Source organism: Corvus kubaryi, unplaced genomic scaffold (assembly GCF_017639235.1).
Source record: "Corvus kubaryi isolate FWS band 111438036 unplaced genomic scaffold, C.kubaryi_AGA036_p1.0 133, whole genome shotgun sequence".
Taxonomy (NCBI): domain Eukaryota; kingdom Metazoa; phylum Chordata; class Aves; order Passeriformes; family Corvidae; genus Corvus; species Corvus kubaryi.
This window is the reverse complement of record NW_024580667.1, coordinates 26,673,974-26,696,086: the sequence shown is the minus strand read 5'-3', so window position 1 is coordinate 26,696,086 and position 22,113 is coordinate 26,673,974. Positions and strand designations below refer to the sequence as shown.

At 40.5% G+C, this 22,113-nt stretch overlaps 1 protein-coding gene across 6 annotated transcripts in view; it reads right to left on the bottom strand.

The window, feature by feature from the left end:
- The window catches only part of TBC1D8 (TBC1 domain family member 8), a 48,576-nt gene that overhangs the window by 9,458 nt on the left and 17,005 nt on the right, over positions 1 to 22,113 (bottom strand). For 4 of the 6 annotated variants that reach the window (XM_042040437.1, XM_042040392.1, XM_042040410.1 and 1 more), the window contains exons 3-12: positions 21,065 to 21,183; positions 19,508 to 19,736; positions 17,382 to 17,594; positions 15,596 to 15,836; positions 8,030 to 8,237; positions 6,688 to 6,882; positions 5,274 to 5,456; positions 4,726 to 4,876; positions 3,466 to 3,680; positions 2,534 to 2,651 (exon numbers count right to left, since the gene is read on the bottom strand). In XM_042040437.1, the coding sequence (XP_041896371.1) occupies positions 2,534 to 2,651; positions 3,466 to 3,680; positions 4,726 to 4,876; positions 5,274 to 5,456; positions 6,688 to 6,882; positions 8,030 to 8,237; positions 15,596 to 15,836; positions 17,382 to 17,594; positions 19,508 to 19,736; positions 21,065 to 21,183 (1,872 nt within the window). The remainder of the gene's footprint in view (positions 1 to 2,533; positions 2,652 to 3,465; positions 3,681 to 4,725; positions 4,877 to 5,273; positions 5,457 to 6,687; positions 6,883 to 8,029; positions 8,238 to 15,595; positions 15,837 to 17,381; positions 17,595 to 19,507; positions 19,737 to 21,064; positions 21,184 to 22,113) is intronic. The other 2 variants (XM_042040420.1, XM_042040430.1) reach the window with 1 other exon arrangement.

Below are 22,113 nucleotides of genomic sequence, written 5' to 3'. Positions count from 1 at the left end.
ATCTGTATTACAGCATGAGACCATGATGAGGTAGGAAAATACCAGGGCATCCATTTGAACAATTATGACCTTAGATGCAAGACAAATGACATCTTCAGGACTGAAAAGGCCAATCAGAGAAATGAAATAAGGTTTTCAATGTTTCAAGAATTACAGTGTCAAGATGATGACAGTCTAACAGGTAAAGTCTAAACACGGGTAAGATGCCCTGCTGGTTTTTGCAGGGGATGGAAAAGTCATGGTAATTGAGAATAGGATAGGCCTGACCCTTGCAACCACTCTTGACCCATATACAACTTGTTTCTATCTTGCACCTATAATTTCCTCTATGCATTGCAGAGAGAAGGACAGAGGGAATTCCTGAAGGAGGAGCCCTCCCTGTAGGCTTTTCCCATATGCAAGCAGTGAAATAATAAAAAAGCTTGTGAAAGGAGAGAGGGGTCATAGCTGGCAAGGCTGAGGAGAGAGATGCTCATGTGATAAAAGTAAAAAGTTGAGTAGGACTGAATTGCCAAAGTTTTGAAAGCAAAAATTCTAGCTAACTAAATGAACACACACATAAATAAATAGAAGATTTTGAAACTCATAAAGAAAAGGTCTGAGACAAAATGGAGCTAAGAAGGCCTGTTATAACCCAGGTCATTAATTCAGTAGCTGTTTGGACTGTAGTGATTACTGGCTGACACTGAAGAGGAAAAGCACAGTGACGGGTAGCAACGTCAGAGATCGCCAAAGTTATTGAGAGATCACAATTTGGACAACAGTGTTGGCAGGGCAGGCAAAGAGGAAAAGTTGGGTCTTGGAAGTGTTACACAGGCAGAAACAATACAAAGTTTAGACAAGAGCTGGTTGTAAATCAAAAAAGAAGGTCGACTGAAATGCGGAGCCAAGAACACTAACTCAAGCAACAGGAACCAGAGGAGGGGCAGGGTGGAGAAGATCAGTAGCACCGATTTGGGCATGTTAAATTCTAGGGTAAAGCTGAGCTGCAGAAGTAAGTGCTCAGTGAAGCAACCATGCTGCAAAACAGCATCAGTGCTGCTCAGCAGGGGAGAGTGGGGCAACTTCCAAGCTGAAGCTCCTGGCTCTTCACACTGTGGTGAGCCATGGCAGTAGAGAGACACAACCCTCTTTCCTTGGGGTACAGAGGGCTGGAAAACAGAGACAGGACAACCAAAACTCTCATCACTTAAACAATGTAGGCTGTAGCCATGGCAAGTGACAGGCAAGATACAAAGCCCAAATTATATACATCTTAAGGCAGGGACATGGCTGGCCAAGTAAGACAATTCATTAAGTTGGGTGGAGAAAGCTAAGGGTAATAACCCAGCAAGTATCAAAGTTATGAGTAATCCAAAGCATGCTGATAATATCTAGAAATGCTTGAGTACAGATAAAGCTGTTTCTCCTTTAATCAAGGAAGGAGACACACAAACATGGAAGTCAGTTATCAAAATAGCAGTTTAAACTCATGTTTGGAGACAAGACGAAGAATTCTGACAAGTGGGACAGGTAACAGCACCTAGTCCAGTAGCTAAAAATACCAGTGGCATTTAAAGCACCACAAAACATGCTAAGCATCCAGCTAAACTTTGGAATAACTCAGCTTTAATTTACCTTCTTACCAGGTCAGTGACAAGACAAACTGTGCAGTGACACAGTGTCAGGAGGGAAGTATGACAGCCCCATCCTTCAAGTAAAAGACTGGAAATCTTCTCAGATGTCTCCTTCCACTCCACAGGCAGCACAAGAGTGCCCAGACCATTTCTAGCTCCCAGAACCACAACTGCCAGGGATTTCCTGCTATCCTCACTTCCTCACAAGTGACCCTGGTCCCCCTCTTTTGCCACAGCAACAGTGTAACAGCAGATGCTGTAGCTAAGGACTAAGGTTAGGATTAAACAGGGAAAACTATCAAACATTTCTGTAAGGGAAGGAAGTGACTGCAAAGAACAAATACTGCTCAGACCCTCTCTTTCTGTGCATTAGGCAGTTTGCACAACAATCTTAAAAATAATGGCATTATATAGGAGACACAGCACACAGAAGTGCATGGCACGTTCTGCAGAGGGACTTGTATCAGCCCTCATTACAAAGGGCTAGTGTAGATGCAAGCCTGCATTGCTCCAGCAGCCATGCAATTCAGACAGGTCAGATCACAGATAGCTACCCTAGCAGATCTTTCCTAGGTTCATCTTAAACAGCTCAAGTCTCTAACACGGAACACTCCTAGCCACGTTCTTCTATTTATGTAACAGGCAAAAGTGTCACCACTTTCTGACCAACAGGAAAGAAAAAAACGAACTGCAAAGTTGAGCATGTATTTATAGATTTTGCAGTTCAAACCCTTCAAACCAAAACCAACCCTGGCTGGAATCTGAGCTGCCACTGCTGCTGTCCCTACACAGCACACAAGTAGATGGAGCACTTCATCTGTGGAGTCTGGACCCCAGCTGACCCTGAGCATTTTTACCCTCCCCTGTGCTATATGGCTGCCCCTTCCCAGTCTGCAAGAAGATGGACACGAGCTCACCTATCACTCGGTGGTTGAAGTAATCCGGCAGCATTCGCTCACACACAGCAACCAGCAGCCAAAAGGCTTCCTCCTCTTTGGCATACAGCAGCAACACGGAGGTCAAAATATTCATAGACTTACAAGGGCAAAGAAGAAAATGGGATTTGTTAGTGACAGCAAATCCTACTGACAAAAGCTCAACTGTGGCTATTTTTATAGAAAAAAAAGTAGCTTAACACGATGTAAAGAACTAAGAAAAAAACCAGCAAGAAAAGCAGAGAATATACAGCAAATACGTAATTGCAACCCAAAGGCATAACAAGTTTTCCAAGCTTATGTCTACTGCTTTTCATAAGAGCAACAGGAGACAATGGACAAAAGCACAATACTGGATTTGCCAAGATACAAAGCAGGTATCTGATACTGCAAGATGTTTTGGGGCTGCTTTTAGTGCCCCCTATTCCAGTATCAGGACCACTCTGATGTTAATCAAAATTCAGGGAGCTGGCCAGCTAGACAGAGTACTTTCACCATTTATCATCAGTTTTGGAAAAAAGTGGCAGAAAGGGTTCATTAAGCCTCTGCTCCAGTGCACTACATAAATCTCATCGGTGCAGGCCAGTTTGCCCTGCACTGCTTCCAAGTATTGTCCAAGAAATGCACTTTTGAACAAACAGAAGCATCAGAAACATTTTTTCCCCTCCTGTAATTATAAATGCAGTTTGCAAAATGCTGAAGGAATATTGTTGTTAGAACAGAACCTTTTGGTGAGCCTACATACTTGTTTTCCAAGGAAAAATGACATTTACTATCTAAAATTATGTACATTTCCTAACTAAAAGGACAATACTTATCAAAAGCACCATTAAAAGCACTCTCAAGAGAACAACAAAGAGTGGGAAGAAGGGGAAAAAGAAGCAGGGAGCATTATCCCGCTGGGAATTTCTCACCTGGCAGTAGCCTATTTTGGGGTTCCTGTGCGCATACGCTGTGAGCACCCTCCTCAGGGCAGCTATCCCCGTCTCACTCTGGAAGGCCGGGTGCTCAGGCAGCGAGCGGTGCAGGTCACGCTCGATCTCCTCTGTTGCCATACAGCACTTGCCCATGGATGCCTCCACCAAATGTATGTAGTACCCAGGATGTGAGGCAAGATCTGTCTCGGCATCTGAAGGCAGCAGGAAGGGAGAAAGAGGAAGGTGGGAAGAGATAAGGATGATGCTAAACCCAGTGTTGTAGAAATTACTGCTCAAAAGGGTGTAAGAAGCAAGATGGTTTTCCCCAAGGTCTGTGAATCTCCAGACCTAAAAGAGAAAGTCCTAGCAGAATACGTCTTGAAAACTAAGTATTAGCAAAGCTTACATGACACAACATCATTCAAAACACCTTGACTGAGCAAAGGATGTCTCCAGCACTAAGTATTGGTTTGGATTGGAAGGGACTTTAAAATTCACGTCATTCCAACCCCCCTGCTGTGGGCAGGGACACTTTTCACTAGACCAGGTTGCTCAAAGCCTCATCCAGCCTGGCCTTGAACACTTCCAGGGATGGGGCATCCACAGCTTCTCTGGGCAACCCCTTCCAAGTGTCTCACCACCCACACATATTACTGGGAGAAATGTACTCAGCGCTGTTCACATCCTTCAAGGAGGAAAAGCTCCACACTTACAAATGTCTGAATATGCCATATATTGGATTAAGGACTAAACTTGACATCATACTGTAGGCACATTCTGGCTCTGCCATATCTGTCGATGAAATGAGCGGTTTTTTCCATCTCCAGTTTCTGTAAGCCCTGCCAACATTCAACGAGAAACAGGAGCAGGTCTGCCAACTTTGAGATTGCCATTATTTTGCAATAATCTGATTTGTCTATGGCTAACTCAATATTTATGCTACAATCTAATTGCTGCTTGAAGATGAGCATTGTTTTATGAAAACATGATACTAATTTTAAATTACATAGATAACAAAGATGTTATTTTGATTCTTCTGCACATCATATGATATCATCCTGAGATAAAACTTTTGCAGATCTACCTGGGTACTTCCTTGCATATGTTAGTTCAGTTCAGATCATCTCTCTTCCTTAAGTAGTATCACAGGTTCCATGTAAAGGACATTTAATTGCCCCTGGGAGGTTTCTTGCCTGAATGTTTTGCCCTGTCCAGAATCAGATGATGCCTACAGTCAACATTTCTAAGCATGCCCACCTGAGAAAAGCAGCCAGAGTTTGCCTCTTAAGGATTCGGGAATTCCCATAGCAACAAGTTTTCTGATTTTCTCTGTGCGAAACATGCACACAGTTCTGCCATACTCTACAAAATGGTCATCCCACAGGCTCTCTTTGATTTGCTCCCTAGACTGGGAACAAGAAGATATATTTTAAAAAAACAGATCATGTGCACATGAGAACTGGTAAACAAAAGCATTTCACGTAATAAAAATTCCACAAGGTATTTCCATTACCAATGGAAATGGAAAGCCTGCTCTAGGGATCACAACTTGCCCCACTTTGCATATCTAATTCACCGCACAGGGAGAAAAATTATAAATATTCACCAGAATGAAATGGGGGGAGGGAGAAGAAAAAAATACAAGTAAAGAGAAAAGCTGTTATTCCAAAAGCTGTTATCTAACTTCTCCAACCAATACAGAGTGCATTTTACTAAAAATGCTTATCTGTCTGAATGTAACCCCAGCTTTTTTAAAAACAAAACAAAACCTGAAATTCCTACAGCTTCCCCCAAATGTTACATACCTTTCCAAAATCAAGGCCTGACATTCCTGACTGATGAAAGTCTGACCTTAGTGCTTCTGCATTGAGCAAGTAACTGTTCTCCTTTTCACATTCACTTCCCTCCTTCCCTTGTGAAGCCTCTGTTCCCAGACATGCAGCCTCATCATCCCCCAGCGTGCACATGGATCCGAAGGCAAGGCTGTTCTGCAATGCAGAAATCAGAGTGGTAATGACTGAAAAGGCTAAGAACTACATCCTTGACTGTCCTCAAGACACAGAGCTGGGTTACCCTTTGCCTTTTGCATCAAAGTCTTTAACACCTTTCAGGAGAAAACATCTTACTCAAGACTTCATACAAATTGTCATTCATGTGCACGTCAGGAGAAGGGTTGTTACTTTAAACCAGAAGTTGTTAGCCAATTCTAAGTATCCTTGGTGACAAGCTACCAAACAGTCTTCTACTCTTAGGATTTGACAGACAAAATCACAGAACCATTTAGGTTGGAGAGGACTATCTTTTTCAATCCTCTGTTCAAAACAGGAGCCCTCAGCTCTGGTTGCTGAGGTCTGTGCCCAGTCAAGTTGAGTAGCTCCAAGAAAGCATAGAGCACAGCCTCTCCAGGCAGCCTGGTCCAGTTCTGCCTAACCATCGGGGAAATCTCTCTTTTTATCTATTTGGATTCTTCCTTGCTAAATCTTGAGGCTGTGCCTGCTTTTCTTTCAACTGGCATATCAAAGAAGAGTCTGCCTCCATCTTCCAACTCCCTACAATATAGCAGAAGACTGGCTGAGGAAGCCCTGCTCCCTCCACCTCCTCTTATAAAGCATGTGCTCCAGCCCCTGACCATCTTGTAGCCCTCCACTAGACTTACTCCAAATTATCAATGCTTTTCATGTGTAATGGAGCAGAGTCAGAACCAGACACAGTACTCCTGATCAGCCCAATAAGTGCTGAATAAAAGGGAGTAGTAACATCCCATGACCTGCTGGTTACAATCCTGCTAGTACAACCTGATATGGGGTTGTTCCTCTGCATTGTAAGAGCACACTGCTGACTTACAAGCTCAACTTGTTCATGACTCCTCCACCTTTTCCACATGGCTGTTCTCCAACCAGCCAGTCCCCAGCCTCTTCTGTCACATAGGCTTATTTTGCCAGGTTTCACATTTGTTTTTGTTGAACTTTGTGAGGTCTCTATCAGCCCATTCCTCCAGACTGTTGATGTCCCTGTGAAGGGCAGCCCAGCTGCCCACCATAGTCTGTTCTCTCCCCAGCATGTCAATCACAACTATGCTGAGTGTCCTCTATCCCACCAGGCAGGTCGTTAAAGGTGGTATCAGATAAGCATTGGCTCAAGATCAATTTCCCAAAGAAGGCAGGACAGTGGAATAATGGATAAACACACTGAATCAATAATACAATAGAAGTTCAGTACCTGATTGTTATTCTGCAAGTTGTTGCAGTGCAGTGGGTTGCTGGAGTTCACCTCTTTTAGCCTCTGGAGAAGGTTCTCCACCAAAGTACCCCGATCCTTCAGCTCAATGAACTGAAAGGCTGTCTTACTCTTTATGCTAACAATGATGGGATTAGGGAGAAGGCTTGTGTCCTCCATCTTCTCTATACTGATTACCTTTTCCAGAGACATTAGAGAAAATACATTAGGCACCATATCCACAGAAATGTCTTCAAATATTCTACATGTACCAAAACATACAAAGACAGCATTTCATATGCATGCTTTAAATGTGGTTATTCATATTGGCTTTCCTTGATCAAACACATCCTATTGCCTGAAGTTCATGGTCTCTTTAGAAGCTCAAAGCAGGTACCAAAAAGTATCCCAGATGCCTTTTCTTTTCCCTAAATTAATTTGCATCCCACTTCTAAACAGCAGACTGAGGGAAAAGATAAGAAAGGGGTGTATGATTTAAAAAATGATTTATAAAAGGATCAACTTGATCAAATTCTGAGGGTAGAGGAGGAAATTTACTTTCCCACCTTTGAAGATGGGCAAAAGCAGTTGTTTTGTTAATTTTGATTAAGGATGCAACACTATATTGCTTTCTGTTTCTGCAACAGTGGAAGGTAAATTGCTACAGTTAGGATATGATTTGGATGTTACTCTATTATTAGCCAAGGATGAAAGGAAAGCTTTAATTAAGAGATCATAACAGCCTTGTATTCACAGGTGTTAGCCTGACAGCTTCCTTCTCCTGTTCTACTCCCACCACCTTCCCTTGTGCTCTCCCTCCATTTAAATTTGTCTCTTGATTTCATGGAAATTTGTCAGCTCATCACTGCATCCATAAAATCCCGTCTTTCTCTCTGCCCCACAGCTTCACACAGTATCCTCAGGTTTGTTAGAGGTTGTCTATGGAGGGAGGACTTCGACGCTTGTATTGATCCCAGGCAACAATGCTTTTGCATCGCTGGAATGGGTCCGAGCTGGTCTCCATCAACATCAAGCTGAATGTACGTGTTTGTGGAGCTGGGAGGGGAGCCCTGTCCAAGTCCTGGGCCAAGTAGACTCTGTTTTTGCAGTGTTTTGTCCTGCTGCATTACCTGTCCATACTTCACTTAAATCACCCATATTTTCAGGAGCTCAGGCCCTAGTGAGTCCCAGAACAAGCTGTACAACAATCCTGTAGGCAGGATACACACAAGCATCCTACTCTTTTTCATCAAACGATGCTTTGCAGATAAGTCAAGTGGCAGCAGAGGGTTAGGGCAGAAAAAGGCAGATAAGGACCCAAAATGAAACAAACAAACAACTCTACCTCTCTAAGTGGGATGATAACAGTGCAGCAGCCATTTTCTTTGCTGGCAAAACAGATATAACTGTCTGAAGTATACATCCTCCCCGCTGTGTGACAGCGACTAAACGGTGTCCAGAGAGAACAGTCCACAACTTCGTGCAGCTTCTCCTTCCTGGGCAATCTGAAGAAGGCCCGAAAGAATTCATTCTGTGCTCTGGCTTCAAGATCCCTTAAGAAAAAGCAGAAAGAAAGAATCATAAGATCCCGAAAGCCAGGACATACAGTGTGAGGTTCACTTTTCATGTTGACCTCACCAAGAGCAAGGAATACAGAATAAAAACACCGTGCACAGCAATCTCCAGTGCCTATGTGAAGAGAGCATGAAACAAGCAACTTTGAAATACATTAAAAGAAAAACATTATCAATAACTGCTTGTTTAACAATAAGGTCAAAAGCAACTAGTACAGTAACTAGAAATGGAAAGGACACTAATTTTAATCAGCTGTTTCAGTGGTTTGTTTTTTTTTTTTTAATTATTATTTAACCATGCATTTTCTATGGCTGCTGTATGACTTTACAGACTCAAAAGAGTTACAAATTTCAGTGCCCAGGAGATAACTAAATCTTTCATCTAATGAACATATATTGAGCAAGGGAGATTAGCTAGATGTTCCTTGTTTCCCTTCACAGTAGCATTACCAACATCACCCCAGGGACTTGCACCTGCACCCAAAAGTAAGGTATTTGCTCAATGAGTGCTTCCAAAGTGCTCAATAATAGAAGTGTTAATGATGGTGACATGTACATGATGGAATCCTTGACTTGCAGAGGTATCAGCCTCAGAGAGCCCTCAGAACAGTTTCAAAATGCAAAACAGTTTCAGGTCACTTACAGACTCAGTTGGGAATAACAGCACCAGCCACATTCAGTTTGAACTTGGCCTCCTTCCAGCCACCCATCCACATTTATGTGGAGAGAAAAGTTTAAATAAATGAAACTTTCATTACTGAGTACATGGTTATATGGACTTGGCGTTGGGGACTTATTTTTCTTCTCCTTTCTTAATGAAGAAGCCTGCAGTAATTTAAAGAACTATGCAATTACATTATAAACAGGACATGGCTATTAGCTCACCAACAGCAGCTCCAGAAACATTAGGGCTTAAATTCTATAATTTTCTTTACTACAAGTAAATTTTTCCTAGCATGATTCACGTTAGGGAAAAAAAAAAAGAAAAAAAAAAAGCTTGATTTTGTGCCATTGAAAGAATTTAAAGCGTGGGCTGAAGCATAACAGGGAGTGGTACCTTGGTGCAGTAAATCCCCTCTCCACTCCTTCCTTCACCCTCCTCTTCTGCAGACACCTTCCCTCTACCCCAGCCCTGCTGTTAAAATATAAGTTGAGACAAATGCAGCCACTGCGTCAGTAAGTAAATCAATTGTTTGTTTGGGTTTGGGTTTTTTTTTTAGTTTAGCTTAATCCATAGTAAAAGACATAGCCATGTGAAACAAGGAGAAAGACTATCCAGAACGAACTGAGACCTGAGAAGGGAGGATCTGCATCTGCAAGCAACAGAAAAGACAGAATGCGCTCAACCAGTGTTCAGCTTCTGTTTCCTTCTCAAGCATTATCTTCCTTAATAATATTATCCAAAGAAAGCAGACAAATAGTCTCCTGTTTTTTCACAGAGAACAAAGAGAAACCCTCTTTGTGAAGAAAGACAAAAAGGTTGCTCCTGAACTAAAATTCCACAGCGAGAGCAACTCTGATAAGTGCCTGCAGCGATCTACTATTGTGACGAAGCTGGATCAGGATATGCCTCCTAGTTAACTCACCACTAAAATATTTTCCATTTCTGCACAGCACAGATGAATGCTGCTGATAGCCTCTGCAGTCAGGTCTGGTAGAGCTGTGCTCTCCTGCTATTGTGCTGAAAGGTATGAGCTTCCTTGCATCTACTTGGTTGTGAAGATTTCTCGACCTTTATGTGAAAAGAGGCTTTATACAGAAGAGTGGGACCTCTATTGAGGCACACATTGTCTGGTATTTAAGAGTTGACTGTTTCCTATGCTCCAAAATCTGAAGCTTCTGAGTTTTCAGGGTTTTGCTGCCTTTCTTGGGGCTGTGGGCTCCATGTGACAACAAGCCACAGGATTTTAAGCCGAAGAAAAATGACATCCTGAAACTAAGTAAACTCACCAGCACTGTATCCACCCCCACTCACCCTGTACCTGTGGAAGGCTGCCAACCCCAACATCCCTGAAGTGCCTGTCCCCCCATGACTCACACACAGGCTCACACAGGGACACCACAGAGAACACACCACAGCCAGGGCTGCCCCAGAAACAAGTGCTGAAATGGGCCAGCCTGCTTGGAGGAGGGATCCCAGAATGAAAAGTGGTAGCAGAGGGATGAGATGCTGTCAGCACCTACCACTGTGAGCTCAAACAAGAGGTTTTATTCCAAAATTGAACACATATTTCCTGTTAAGCAAGAAAATTCTAGGGCTTAAAGGCTTCCCTTCATAAACACAGCCAAGCAAAATTAGAGTTGGTTAAAAAAAACCCCAACCCTGCAACTCTAAAAAACCAACAGACAAATTTAGCTCCTAAAATGAGACAGGCAATTGTTTAAATATAATACAACAAAGATGGCCCACGTCACCAAGTCCCACAGCTTCCATTTAGACTTTCACAATACCTCCAGTGCCAAACAGAAATGCAACCTTTTTAGCTGCACCCCTACCTGTTTGAAAATTTTTACTCTCGCTTAACAATTTCCATGTCAGTTTGGTTTTTAAGCAAATGCAGCATATGAGTGGTAGTTAACTAAATAAAGGAAAGCTATCATTATGTAAAAATAATGGGGTTTGAGTATTTACACAAGCATCAGAAGAATAAAAGGTGAGAAAATGCAACTGCCTTGTTCCCTACTTTTCAAAAAACTCAGCAATTCCTTCTGAGTGCAGCTCCCAACTTGCATGTTATGGGATCATGGACTGCCTCCAACTCCAGCACTTCAAAGTGAACGGCAAGCCTGAACTGCAATAAGTCCTTGTGCATGACCCTGACATTACCTTCCAAGAGTTTTAAATGAAAGGAAATAACACACGCAAGACTAACAAAATGCCTAAAAGCATCAGGAGACTTTAAATGCTGTCCTCACTGTCAAATGTTTTTCTGCGCTTTAAATCCAGCAGAAGCCAACTTGGCAAGATTTTAGCTCTGCTGAGTCACTTGTTGCCTATCTAAAATCTAAACAAACTTGTTGACCTCCTGCTTTAAGAGACCAATTACTAGATTCTTCTTGTTATTCAGACTCCAGAAAGTCAGACACTTTAGAAATAACACATTCAACAATATATGTCGTGTTTATTGGAAGAACTGATAAATTCGTGTGGGAAGAAAGGCTTCTTATAAGCAAGCCAGGAGATGTTATCTGAGAAGAGCCAACATGGACTTGTCAGGACATCATTCCCTTACACAGCAGAACACTAGACTTGTAGATGAAGGAGTTGCAATGAACGTTTTAGCCAAAATTCATGAAATCTTGATATATCCTCTCATGGAACTAATAAAACTAGAAGTGACAAACTGTTGTACCAAGCCAGTTGAAAAAGAGTACCTCAGAACACAGCCTTTCAGGGCTTCCTGGTAAATTGGAAGGTTGTATCAAGAGGACCTCCTTGGGAGTCTGTCCTAGATTAGCTTCTGTTCAATGTCTTCATCAGCACTCTGTGTGATGGATCAAGAGCTTGTTAGTAAGCTTGCACTTGATGCAAGGCTGGTAGAGGCTAATGAATGTAAGAACAGGATCAGGTTCAGATTTATATTCATAAATTTAAGGGATGTTGTGGGGAAAAAAGCATTACAAATATTTTCAGCTGTACATCATAAGCTTCACAAATGCAGCATGGAGATGAACTCCACCAGGAGCCATCCCTTGGGGTTACACAGGAGCAAAAGCTGAACAAGAACCAACGGCCATGTGCTCACAAGAGGAAGAGGAACACTGTGCTGGGCTGCAGAAGTGCATGGCCACCAAGATGCAGCGTGGCAGTCCCAGAACTGCAGCAGAGAGGGTCCCACTGCTCCTGCCCTGGTCAGCACTGGCAATGTTTCTGAGGCAATCCCATATCCCACCACCATATGCCTGCCCCCACATGGCATCAGTGATGAATGTCCAGAGAAGAGCGACCAGAATGGCTAAAATCGGCACTGATAAGAAAACCTGGGAGTGCAGCCTAAAAAAAAAAGAGAAAGAACACGCACATCAACCTCCAAATACACAAATGATTGCTCTAAAGAAAGAAAGCACATCCGATCTCTTCAACAGTACTGGGGAGAACAAGAAGTGACAGACTCAAAAACTGCAAAAGATTCAAGTTAGACCTCAGACTTCTAAATGACAGAACAGTGAAGTACTGGTATAGATCCTGATATGCCCATTACTGCAAATCCTTAAAAACACATTAGGCAATCACACAGAGATAACCCAAACCCTACCTTTTGCCACAGAAATGCAATAAAAGGAGGTTCTTTCTAGCCACATTCTCCTTGTTGCTCAAGGTTTAAAGCATTCTCAGATTCCCTCTCTGAAGAAATAAATTCAGATTGAAGTGACATTTATGACTCAGGATACTTCAAACAGTTTCCATTAAGCTTAGATCAGTGTTAGCAACCTTCTTTGCCTTAACATGAAGCAAAGTCATTCTCACTGGTAATTCACAGTTAAACACGAAGAAAAGAAACTGATGTGGTTAGAGCCTGGGAAAACATCACACTTTTGAAACCTTACTGACAGCAGCACTAAAGCTTTTAAATTGTGGGTTCTGCTCTGGAGAATTTCTCACTACATTTGAGAAATGCAATGGGGATTTTTGCATCCCATAAGAGATGGAAATTAGAAGTACGAGAAACCTATACCAGCGACTGTTGCAGCCTTCTTTTTAAAAAATAAAAAGTAGTTACCATATATATTCCAGTAAAATTGTATGGCACATACATATGTCTGCAAGAAATGGTATTTGTAGGTACCAAACACCTCAGCTTTACTTTGCTTTTTATGGCAATTATCTCAATTGCCATTAATCCCTTTGTAATCCATTGTTCTGTGCCCTATCATTTTATTAAACAGCACAAAAAATTGCATACTGACTTTTTTTGACTCTGGCCATGACATAATTTGTGTCACAGGCTCTGGGCCTAATCCCACAGACTCTCTGAGTCCCATCCCTCCACTGCTCAGCAAGATGACCCCAAGAGCCTCAGGAATGGCAAAGGTTTATGGTTTTCAGAATGCTGAATATACAGATCATGATAGCACTGAAAATGTAATTTAAAAAAAGTAAAGATATTGAAACAAGCCTCTCACAAAAGAAAGCCTTGCAAACAAAAGCCATCTGCAGAAACTTCATTAACTTGTCAGAGCTGGAATAGTTCCAATGATGTGTGTGTCTGCTTTCATTTTCACAGATTATTATTTGCTTCCAAATCATATACAAGAATTAACAATGACAATTATTAGAGAGAACGTGTTGAGAGGAAATTGTTCTTATAGTACTACAATGGCCTCAAGAAAAAAAGCAGTAACAAAAGCTTCATACACCAAAAAAAACTACAACATCCTCCCCAAAACATGTTAACACTAAAAACCAGTTTATCCACTATTCAAACTACAGTCTTGCTTAATCACCTTACTTCAAAGTGGTTGCTGAAGTGGGACAAAGGACACCAGAAACAGCAACTTATCCAACCACTACCTAATTCATGCAGAGGAAATGGGATTTTGGCATCTTCCACGTTTTCATTTCTGCCATCCCAAGTCACAGCACAGGTTAGAGAACATCTTGATGAGGAAACCTCCAGTAAATATATTTTTGTCATTCCTTCTCCTCTGTAGCTTTAAGGGTTTTTTTCCTTCTTTAGTTGGAGGGAAGGAGAGAGAAAACCTGTTCGAATAAATGTGTGGGAACGTTTCTCTTGCTTGACTGTTAATAGACACACTACTTTTCAAAAATGCCACAAGGCACTGACAAGTTGATTCCCTGCGAGCCCCTTATTATAGCATATTACTAAGCTTATACAATTTCTCTTTACAACTGTAATTTTACTTTCTTTACATTCACTTAGTACCCCTGATTCAAAGACTGTTTTGGGAAGTGACAATGACAAAAATCGGTAGATGCTGAGAAATATCTCCCCCCCAGGTTTTTTTTGACATCTCCTCTGGATTTCTTTTTTTGCAACTAACTTTTCAGCCCAAATGCAGGAGGAGGGTGAAATGGTAAAGCATGGAAAGGGGCTGAGATACAACCTGTCACAGCCATTTTCTACATTAGCTAAAGTACATATCCCCACATCTCTTGAGCCAAAAGCCTACAATGTTAAAAACAACCAGTTACACATATAGTGTAAAAACAATGGTAGCTCTTGCATTCCAAGGAATCCTGGCTATTAAAAAAAAGCCTGCAAAGATTTTTATGGTTGCTCACCACTGTGTTACCTCAAGAGAATTCTTTGATAACGTCATGGATGAAATCCTGGTGTCAGTGATTTTCCTTACTGTGTGTACATATGAAATTGCAGAGGAAGTCCATTTTATTGTTTTGAACTCTATTATGAAACTTTGCAAAAGTGTTTAGCTGAGATGTATGCCCACCACCACTGTAAAAATGTAATAAACAATAAATATAACAATAAATGTAAAAACAATAAAATGGCTACTGGTCTCTCTTTTCTGGGAAATGATACCATGCATTCCTTATGTTTTAGTCAGGAAGCAACACCTGGGCAATTCCCTTTGTATCCCTGGCAGAGGGAGAGGAAGGAAGAGCAAGAAAGGGCATGATTCAAGAGGAGATAACCACTCCACTCACATCCCATTCAGAAAAGAAGTATTTTAAATCAGTACCTTAACCTTGATGCCCCCGGCAAATTCCAGTTTGGGCTATTCCATCCAGCCCACCTAAAATTCCTGAGGACAGCTTCCCTCCCCCTTTCTCACAGCAGCAAATAAAACACAGTTGTGTGTTGTGCTACCAGCAGAGAAATAGCCATCAATCTTTCCCCGAGAGCCAAATGCATTTCTGTAGTGGGAGAGGAATGCAGAGATGCATTTCAGGGAAGCAAGGGGTAGAGCTGAAAATAGCCATATCACAACTGAGTATTTTTTAAGTCCTGTAACTGCTTGATAAGTTGGCCGTGGCAATCACACTAGTGGGAACTCCATGTTTCAGATATGATCAAATTTCTAGAGAACTGAAGGCACTAGGAAAACCTACACATTACCAAAATTATAAGGAAAATAATACTGCTCTTCAGAAGATGGAAAATATCCCTTGCTGCAATCTTCCCTTCTATGGCGAACAGTACTTTTGAAACTTTGTTTTGTTTATGGGAAGAATATAAAGTTGAAAAATGTATCTTGCATACAAGTTAAAAAGCACCTTTTGGATACACCATAATACATTATGAAGTCTCTCTGGCACCAAATCAAACAAAGGTTTGAAATCTTACCCAGCTAACACACCAAACCATGAAGCCCACTATCAAACCTCTGCTCATAACAACAGTTCAGCTTTTTACCTTTTGGTAATCTGAGTAGGATCCTGCAGGCCTGGATCCAGTTCAAAGATTTCATTATCCAGTAGCCTTCGGAGTGTCACATCTGCCAGCTGCTCCATGATTCTGAAAGCCTCACCAATATTGAGGAACGTGGAGAAGTCACGCTCTTTATTTGCTGTAGTGACACGAACTGTGTCAGTCATGAAGACATTGGAGGTTCTTTCCAGTTTCTGGACCTCAACCCAAGGAATGATAAGTTTCACTGCAATCCAAGAGAAGAGCAAAAGTGGGTGGGAAATTCTGCTTACATTTTTCAGATTTGGGAAACAATCAAATTCAGAATGAAATGCAAACCAAAGAGGAGAGAGATACATTTTTATAAGCAAGACCAAGCACATTCTGAAATATCTGTTATGACTCTGCATTCAATCTCACCCACTCCAAAAGATGTGTCTTTTTCAGAATCTCTCCCTTACAATTTTAACTATCTTCACAAGAAACGCTAGACTGCAGAGTGGTGCCTTTGCAGAACACCTGCCATATGCTGTGCTCCTAACTCCTTTACAAGTCATTTCTGCAGCCTGCTTCCTTACTACCAGAAGAAACAGTTCATCTCCAGAATACAAAGATAAGAGGGAAAGGTTTTGTAATCTCCTAGAAACAAAACTGTAGGCAGGTGGAAAACCAATTACATGAACAGTTATTTTAGCTTTTAAAATAAAGCTAACTCCCATCCAAAAGGAAGCTTTTGCACATGCAGCCTGCTATAAAGTGTATTTACTACTATAATAGGACATTAAAAAAGCTGCCTAGGCATTGGAATCTTCCCGTTTTGGTTACTTTCTACTGGAAAGATGCACAGGCACATCTTGCCCTAAACATTAACTATAGTCAGACTTGTTTGTAGAGAACAAGAAGTGTAGGACACTGTTCTCTATACTTAAAGCTGTTGAATTATGTAAGTGGCAAACAGAATCAGCTTACTTTAGATAACTACTGCAGGATGTTACTTGCCTCTCACACAAATCTCTGGGAAAGAAAGGCTGGAAAGGACTTTAAAATAGATTCAATTTCTTCTTAACAACTGTTGGAAGCTTCCCAGACTTCTCTGTGCCAATAACATCAAGACTACACCCCCTAACATCCCTAGCTGGTCTCCTGATGACAATAAAGCAATAAAAAGGCAGTAATAACAAACATTGTCATATATATACGACACTTATCCATGATCATTAATTACCTAAGGAGCTACCCTCAGCAAGTTTTCTGTACTACATGAACCACAGCTGTCAAGATTATTTGCAGATTACATTTTTTCTTACTTAAATAAAGCACAGCTGCATCAACATGCAGACTGTTGCAAATGGTCATAAAATCATCTGTACCAGCCCAGCCAAGGGAAGAAAGATTAAATAATGTCATAGCAACAGCACTGCTGTTCAGGCAGGTCAGAGACACACAGGCTCTACAGTGTTGGTGATAGGAAAAGCACCACAGCCTGTACGGGACCCAAGCCACTGATAAAAGGTACAAAGTCTTCAAAGTTTAAGAAAAACACAAATTTAATTAAAAATTGTGCAGAAACCTTGGCACGTTGTTTCAAGCTATCTGATGATGTAAGCCTCTGAAATCCTACAAATACTTTGAGGCTTAGTTAAAAGGGGACTTGTCCTGTAAAAAATTTTCCATGGAGTTTATATTCACATAAGCTGTAAATTAATTTTATGAGAGGTTGAAAACAGGTTCTAATATTGCATTCCAGGTCACTTCAACACAAAATGAAACAAGAAAAAGGGAAAAGACTTACCAGAAGCAGAAGACTTAACACTTTGCCTATCAAGAGATTTCATTCTACAGTTTGGGGGGATTTTTATAGAGGTAAAACACAATTGAGAACTAATTTTATTGCAACTCATATATTGGGTTTTTTCTCTGTGCAGTATTGAAGAATACAATAAATGTGATTCCTTAGCAATATTTTCAAGACCAGATTTAACCAGATTTAATTTGTGATTGCTACCTGAAAAAAACAAAGGCAATGAATCACTTGTTCTGCATGTAATCAGCATTGGTTTCTCAAATAGTAACAACCAGAACGATATTAAATCTGGATTACTCCCTGTAACACAAATATTTCATAAACATGACAAAACACTACCCTAGAAACAGAAGTAATCTGCTTCATCACAATCAAGGAAGTGGGAATAATTTCAGCATATATGCTGCTTCCCACTGAGCTAGGGAAGTTTGTTTAACCAAAAGAAATTTCAGGGGGTTTTCTCACATTTCTATGCAAATGTATGGGAATACACAGGCAATGCAACTGACTACATTGGTGAATGAACAGTGTATTTTCCATGATCAAAATAAAAAGTTGCAAACATGTAATTGTTTGTTGGGGCTTTTTTTTTGATTTTCATAAATAAATATTATTAAATATATGAGAAGAAATCTCTTCTTAAACAATACAGCATGATATTGTACTTCCATTATCATTTAACAATCTGTGATATTGCATAAACAGAATTTTTGGAACAATATAAAGTGTTTTTCTCTCTCCCTCCTCCTTCCTCTGTTATCTGTCATTAATAAGTATCATTTTTGCTTTGTGTGCTTTGGCAGATTGGCTATCTCAGATTTAATGAGAGAAAACCTGCAATGATAATAATAAGAAATGATTGACAAAGGATATTATTTAATACTAACCAGAAAACAAGGAGATTAAACAAGAGCTCACATATCTGATATGTACCAAGAAATTCCATTCTACTCTTCCCAGCAAAACTCAAGTTTTGTTTTTACGGTGAAAAACAAACTTACCTGCATTTCAAATATAACTCTTCCACCTTTTGCTGATATGACAAAATAATTGGGGTGAAATAATATAAGGGAAGAAAGGACCTCCAGCTCTAAGCATGTCTTTGTATGTTTTCAGTCTTAGAAATTACAAGCTACTATGTTTCTTAAGATGCACTTCATTTTTAAACCTACAGCTATACCTAAATATTAAATCCAGACGGAATATAGCAAAGTTTTCCTAATTGTTGTAACTGACAAATATTGCTATATTTACAGCAGTATAGGTTTCTATTGCTAACCTCGTTTAAGTTTCAGCAGGATAAACAGGCCTTAAAAGGCTAGAGGTTTATGCACAATTTTACTGAACAGAGAAATGCTATAGTTTAAATGGCTACATTCATTTTTACCATTTTATGTCTGTTACTTTCATTTTTACCTTCTAGTATCTATTCCAACAGGCTTTTCATTCACACAATTCTTTCTCTGCAGAGGAACACCACAACCAAATCCTTAGAACTTGCTGAACCATCTGAAAGTCTAACAAGCCCTAGGACAAACTTCTTCTGACCTTACTGCACTGCTATTCAGAAACACAAACAAATCCCTAGATCGCTGTTGTTTTTCCTTAAAAGCTCTGAATTTTCACCTGGTTCTCCAGGGCACATTCCTTTTATGCTTCCTGGTCTATCTTCAGGCAAGCAGCTTGACTCGGGCATCCCTGGCCCCACCAGCCCTTCCCCTACCACCCCACAGCAATGTGGTGACTCTGCTTCCCTGCCTTTGGGAGGGACCCATCCTTATTCACCATTTTTAGCACTAAAAGTCTCTATTTTAGAACTTGTAGAAGGTCTGCTACATCTTAAGGTTGCTTCACTACGCCAAAAAGAAAAACCAGATAACATCTATGTCTGTGTGCTCTTGCAGTGTCATTTTTATTACTGGATTCATATTAAAATACAAAGGCTGAAGTGAAAACTAAATTAAACAATTTTTCACCTGAACAACTAAAAACTTAGAAACTAAACTTCAGAGGTGAACTAGGCTTTTTATAACAATCCTGGCTATTCTTGCTTTTAACTGTACTTATATTTATATCTCTCCCCAGCATAAGATTTCTTACACATTTACACTTACATTCTTTGCCCAGGAAGAAGGAATAAAAACAGAGATGATTGATGCTCAAATAAAGCCAGCCTTGCCGAGGAACTTTTCCTTTCCAACAGCAACAGGAATAATAGGTGATCAACTTCTCTGCTTCAGGAAAATTAAATCTGGATTCAAATTTCACCAGGGCTTCTCGGAACTTCTCGGGGTCTTCCTCCTGCTCAGCGAGCTTGCTGCTCGTTTCCTCTGCAATCAGTGCCTGAGTCAGGAACAAGACCATATGTCAGGATAAAGCTATGGCACTCACACTCAGGCAAGTTGCTACAAGCTACCCATTCGAATTTTAATAATGCAACCCTTTCTTACAAAGAAATTACAGTCAATTTGCAATTTTCACGAATGTGGAAATTTCTCTGGTGCTTGCATCTCTCATACATTTTGAAAGCTCCCAAAGCTCCCTTCTTTTCCTTACATTTAGTTTTTTCAATGAGTCTGCCAGAACCATATCTCTACACTTTCACTATGGCTTATGATTGCTCTTATTTTGTATATACAGAGCAGAAGTAGAGTAAAAGTTGTGTATACTGACCAGTACTATTTACCTATGAAGAAGCAATGCAGTCAGATGTGTCAGTAACTTGAGACATGCTTGGAACCATTACAAACATGGTTTCAAGAACATCTACATAAATATAATTAAGATTTCAGATTTTTAACAGTGGTATTACAACAAAGGAGTTAAGTATGCATTGCACCATGCAGACAAATAATCCTTATGTTACAGCACCTGGTATAATTTGCAATTACCAAGCAGTCCTAATATGCCAAAAGTTTACAGCAGGTGCAAGGGTCCAAAACCTGGACTTAACATTAACTAATGAAACCTGAAGAATTTTGTGTTGTGCTAGGTAACAGGCTGTCACTGTGTTATCAATAGACATTAACTGTATTTGGTATTTCAGTGTACTTAAAACAAAATGCCTTTTTTTAAAGAAAGCAGGATAAAAACTAGGATTTGTACAGTGGGGTTTTGTTTTTGTCCTCTTTTTCCCCAGATTAAGAGCCCACAAAGCTCACAGCAAGGCTGGAATTCACCAAAAGCATTATGTTCCCACAAAATTTCCAAACTGGAAAAGAGGCTGTGGGGAGAAGAGCATCCCACTAAAACTCTTACCAAAGAAAAGCTTGTAGCACGACCTGAGGTACAGCAGCCACCAGGGAACTCACACCCCCACCAGCCATCACCAAGCTCCTCTTAGAGGATCTATTTCATTAAAAGCAGAGCTCAGGACACCAGGCTTTCTAAGTAACTCCCCACATGCCATTGTTATTTTTAATCTGATTTATAGTCACAAAATTCCTTTACTTTTAAAATTCTTTAACTTTCCAAAAGGATGCTCACTTCTCCAACCCTGTGGTGAGCCAGCAGCTTCATGTGCTGGCCACATCAGATGCAAGAGCCACATAGAAAAACAGTAATGTTTAGATGGTCAAAACCAAGGATGAATGACAACAACTTCATGACATTCTTCTAATAAATCACATGTAATCAGGCAGGGGAGGGTGAAAGTGAGACAGTTTCCTTACCTTCACTTTCCCTTTGACAAAACTAACAATATCTTCTTTATTGTCAAACACAGACAAAGTATGGAGCAAGTTTTGTTCCAGCCATTCCCAGTGTTGGTTTATTTCCTCTGCAGTGGCACCTAGAAAAGCAAAAAATAGTATATTGAAACTAATCCTACAAAATAAAATCGAAAGGAAGGGGAAAAAAGTAATAAAATGCACTATTTCATAAATTCATTATGAGAAACTGAACTTTCAACCTCAGAATTCTTAGTAGCAAACAGGTCAAAAAGGTCTTGTTCATAGCAGTATAGTTAGAGAAAAACAAAAACCTCATTGTTTCAGAGAATTAGTTTTAGTGCTTTTAGTTTTATCTTCTCGAATGCTCTCAGCCAGCAAATGCTGCATTAAAAGTCAAAGCAGAAAAACCAGCAAAACTTCATCCTGAGCTGCTAGACTGCAGCTTATTCTGACATGACGTTCCACAAGCGGCCACTGGAAACCTTAGATTTATGCCCTGCTCCCAAAAGTCCCTGATCTTCCTTTCTCCCTCCCTCAACACACACATGCACACACCCCGCCCCCCCCCCCCCCCACACACACATGCACACCCTTGGAGAGGAATACAAAGCTCTCTATATAAAGTACCCCAAAAAGATTTTGGTTCAGCAACACCTAAAGGGTTTACAAGAGCACATTTCTAGTTTGGGGAAGAAATAAAGCAAACAGAAATCTTTTACTAATACAGCTTTTCAAATCTTTAAAGCTTCTTTCTCTAAAGATTTGAGGGATTTGCTGGTTCTTTAAATGTAATGTGTTCATGCTAACTCCAGAAATAATATTTCACTCATTATCAATTTGCTTTGGTTCTTTCTTCTTGAAACTGAATTGTCTCTGCATGATATGATGATAGAAAAGTCATAGCAAGACGGGCACCACAGAGGGCTATCAAGGGAAAATCTGGGCCCTCCAGACCTTACTGGTCAGTAATCAGACATTATAGGTAAAAAAGTAAAGACAGTAATAGTTGCTTCTCTTAGTGCCTTGCTTGTGCAAGAAAGAAGAGAAAT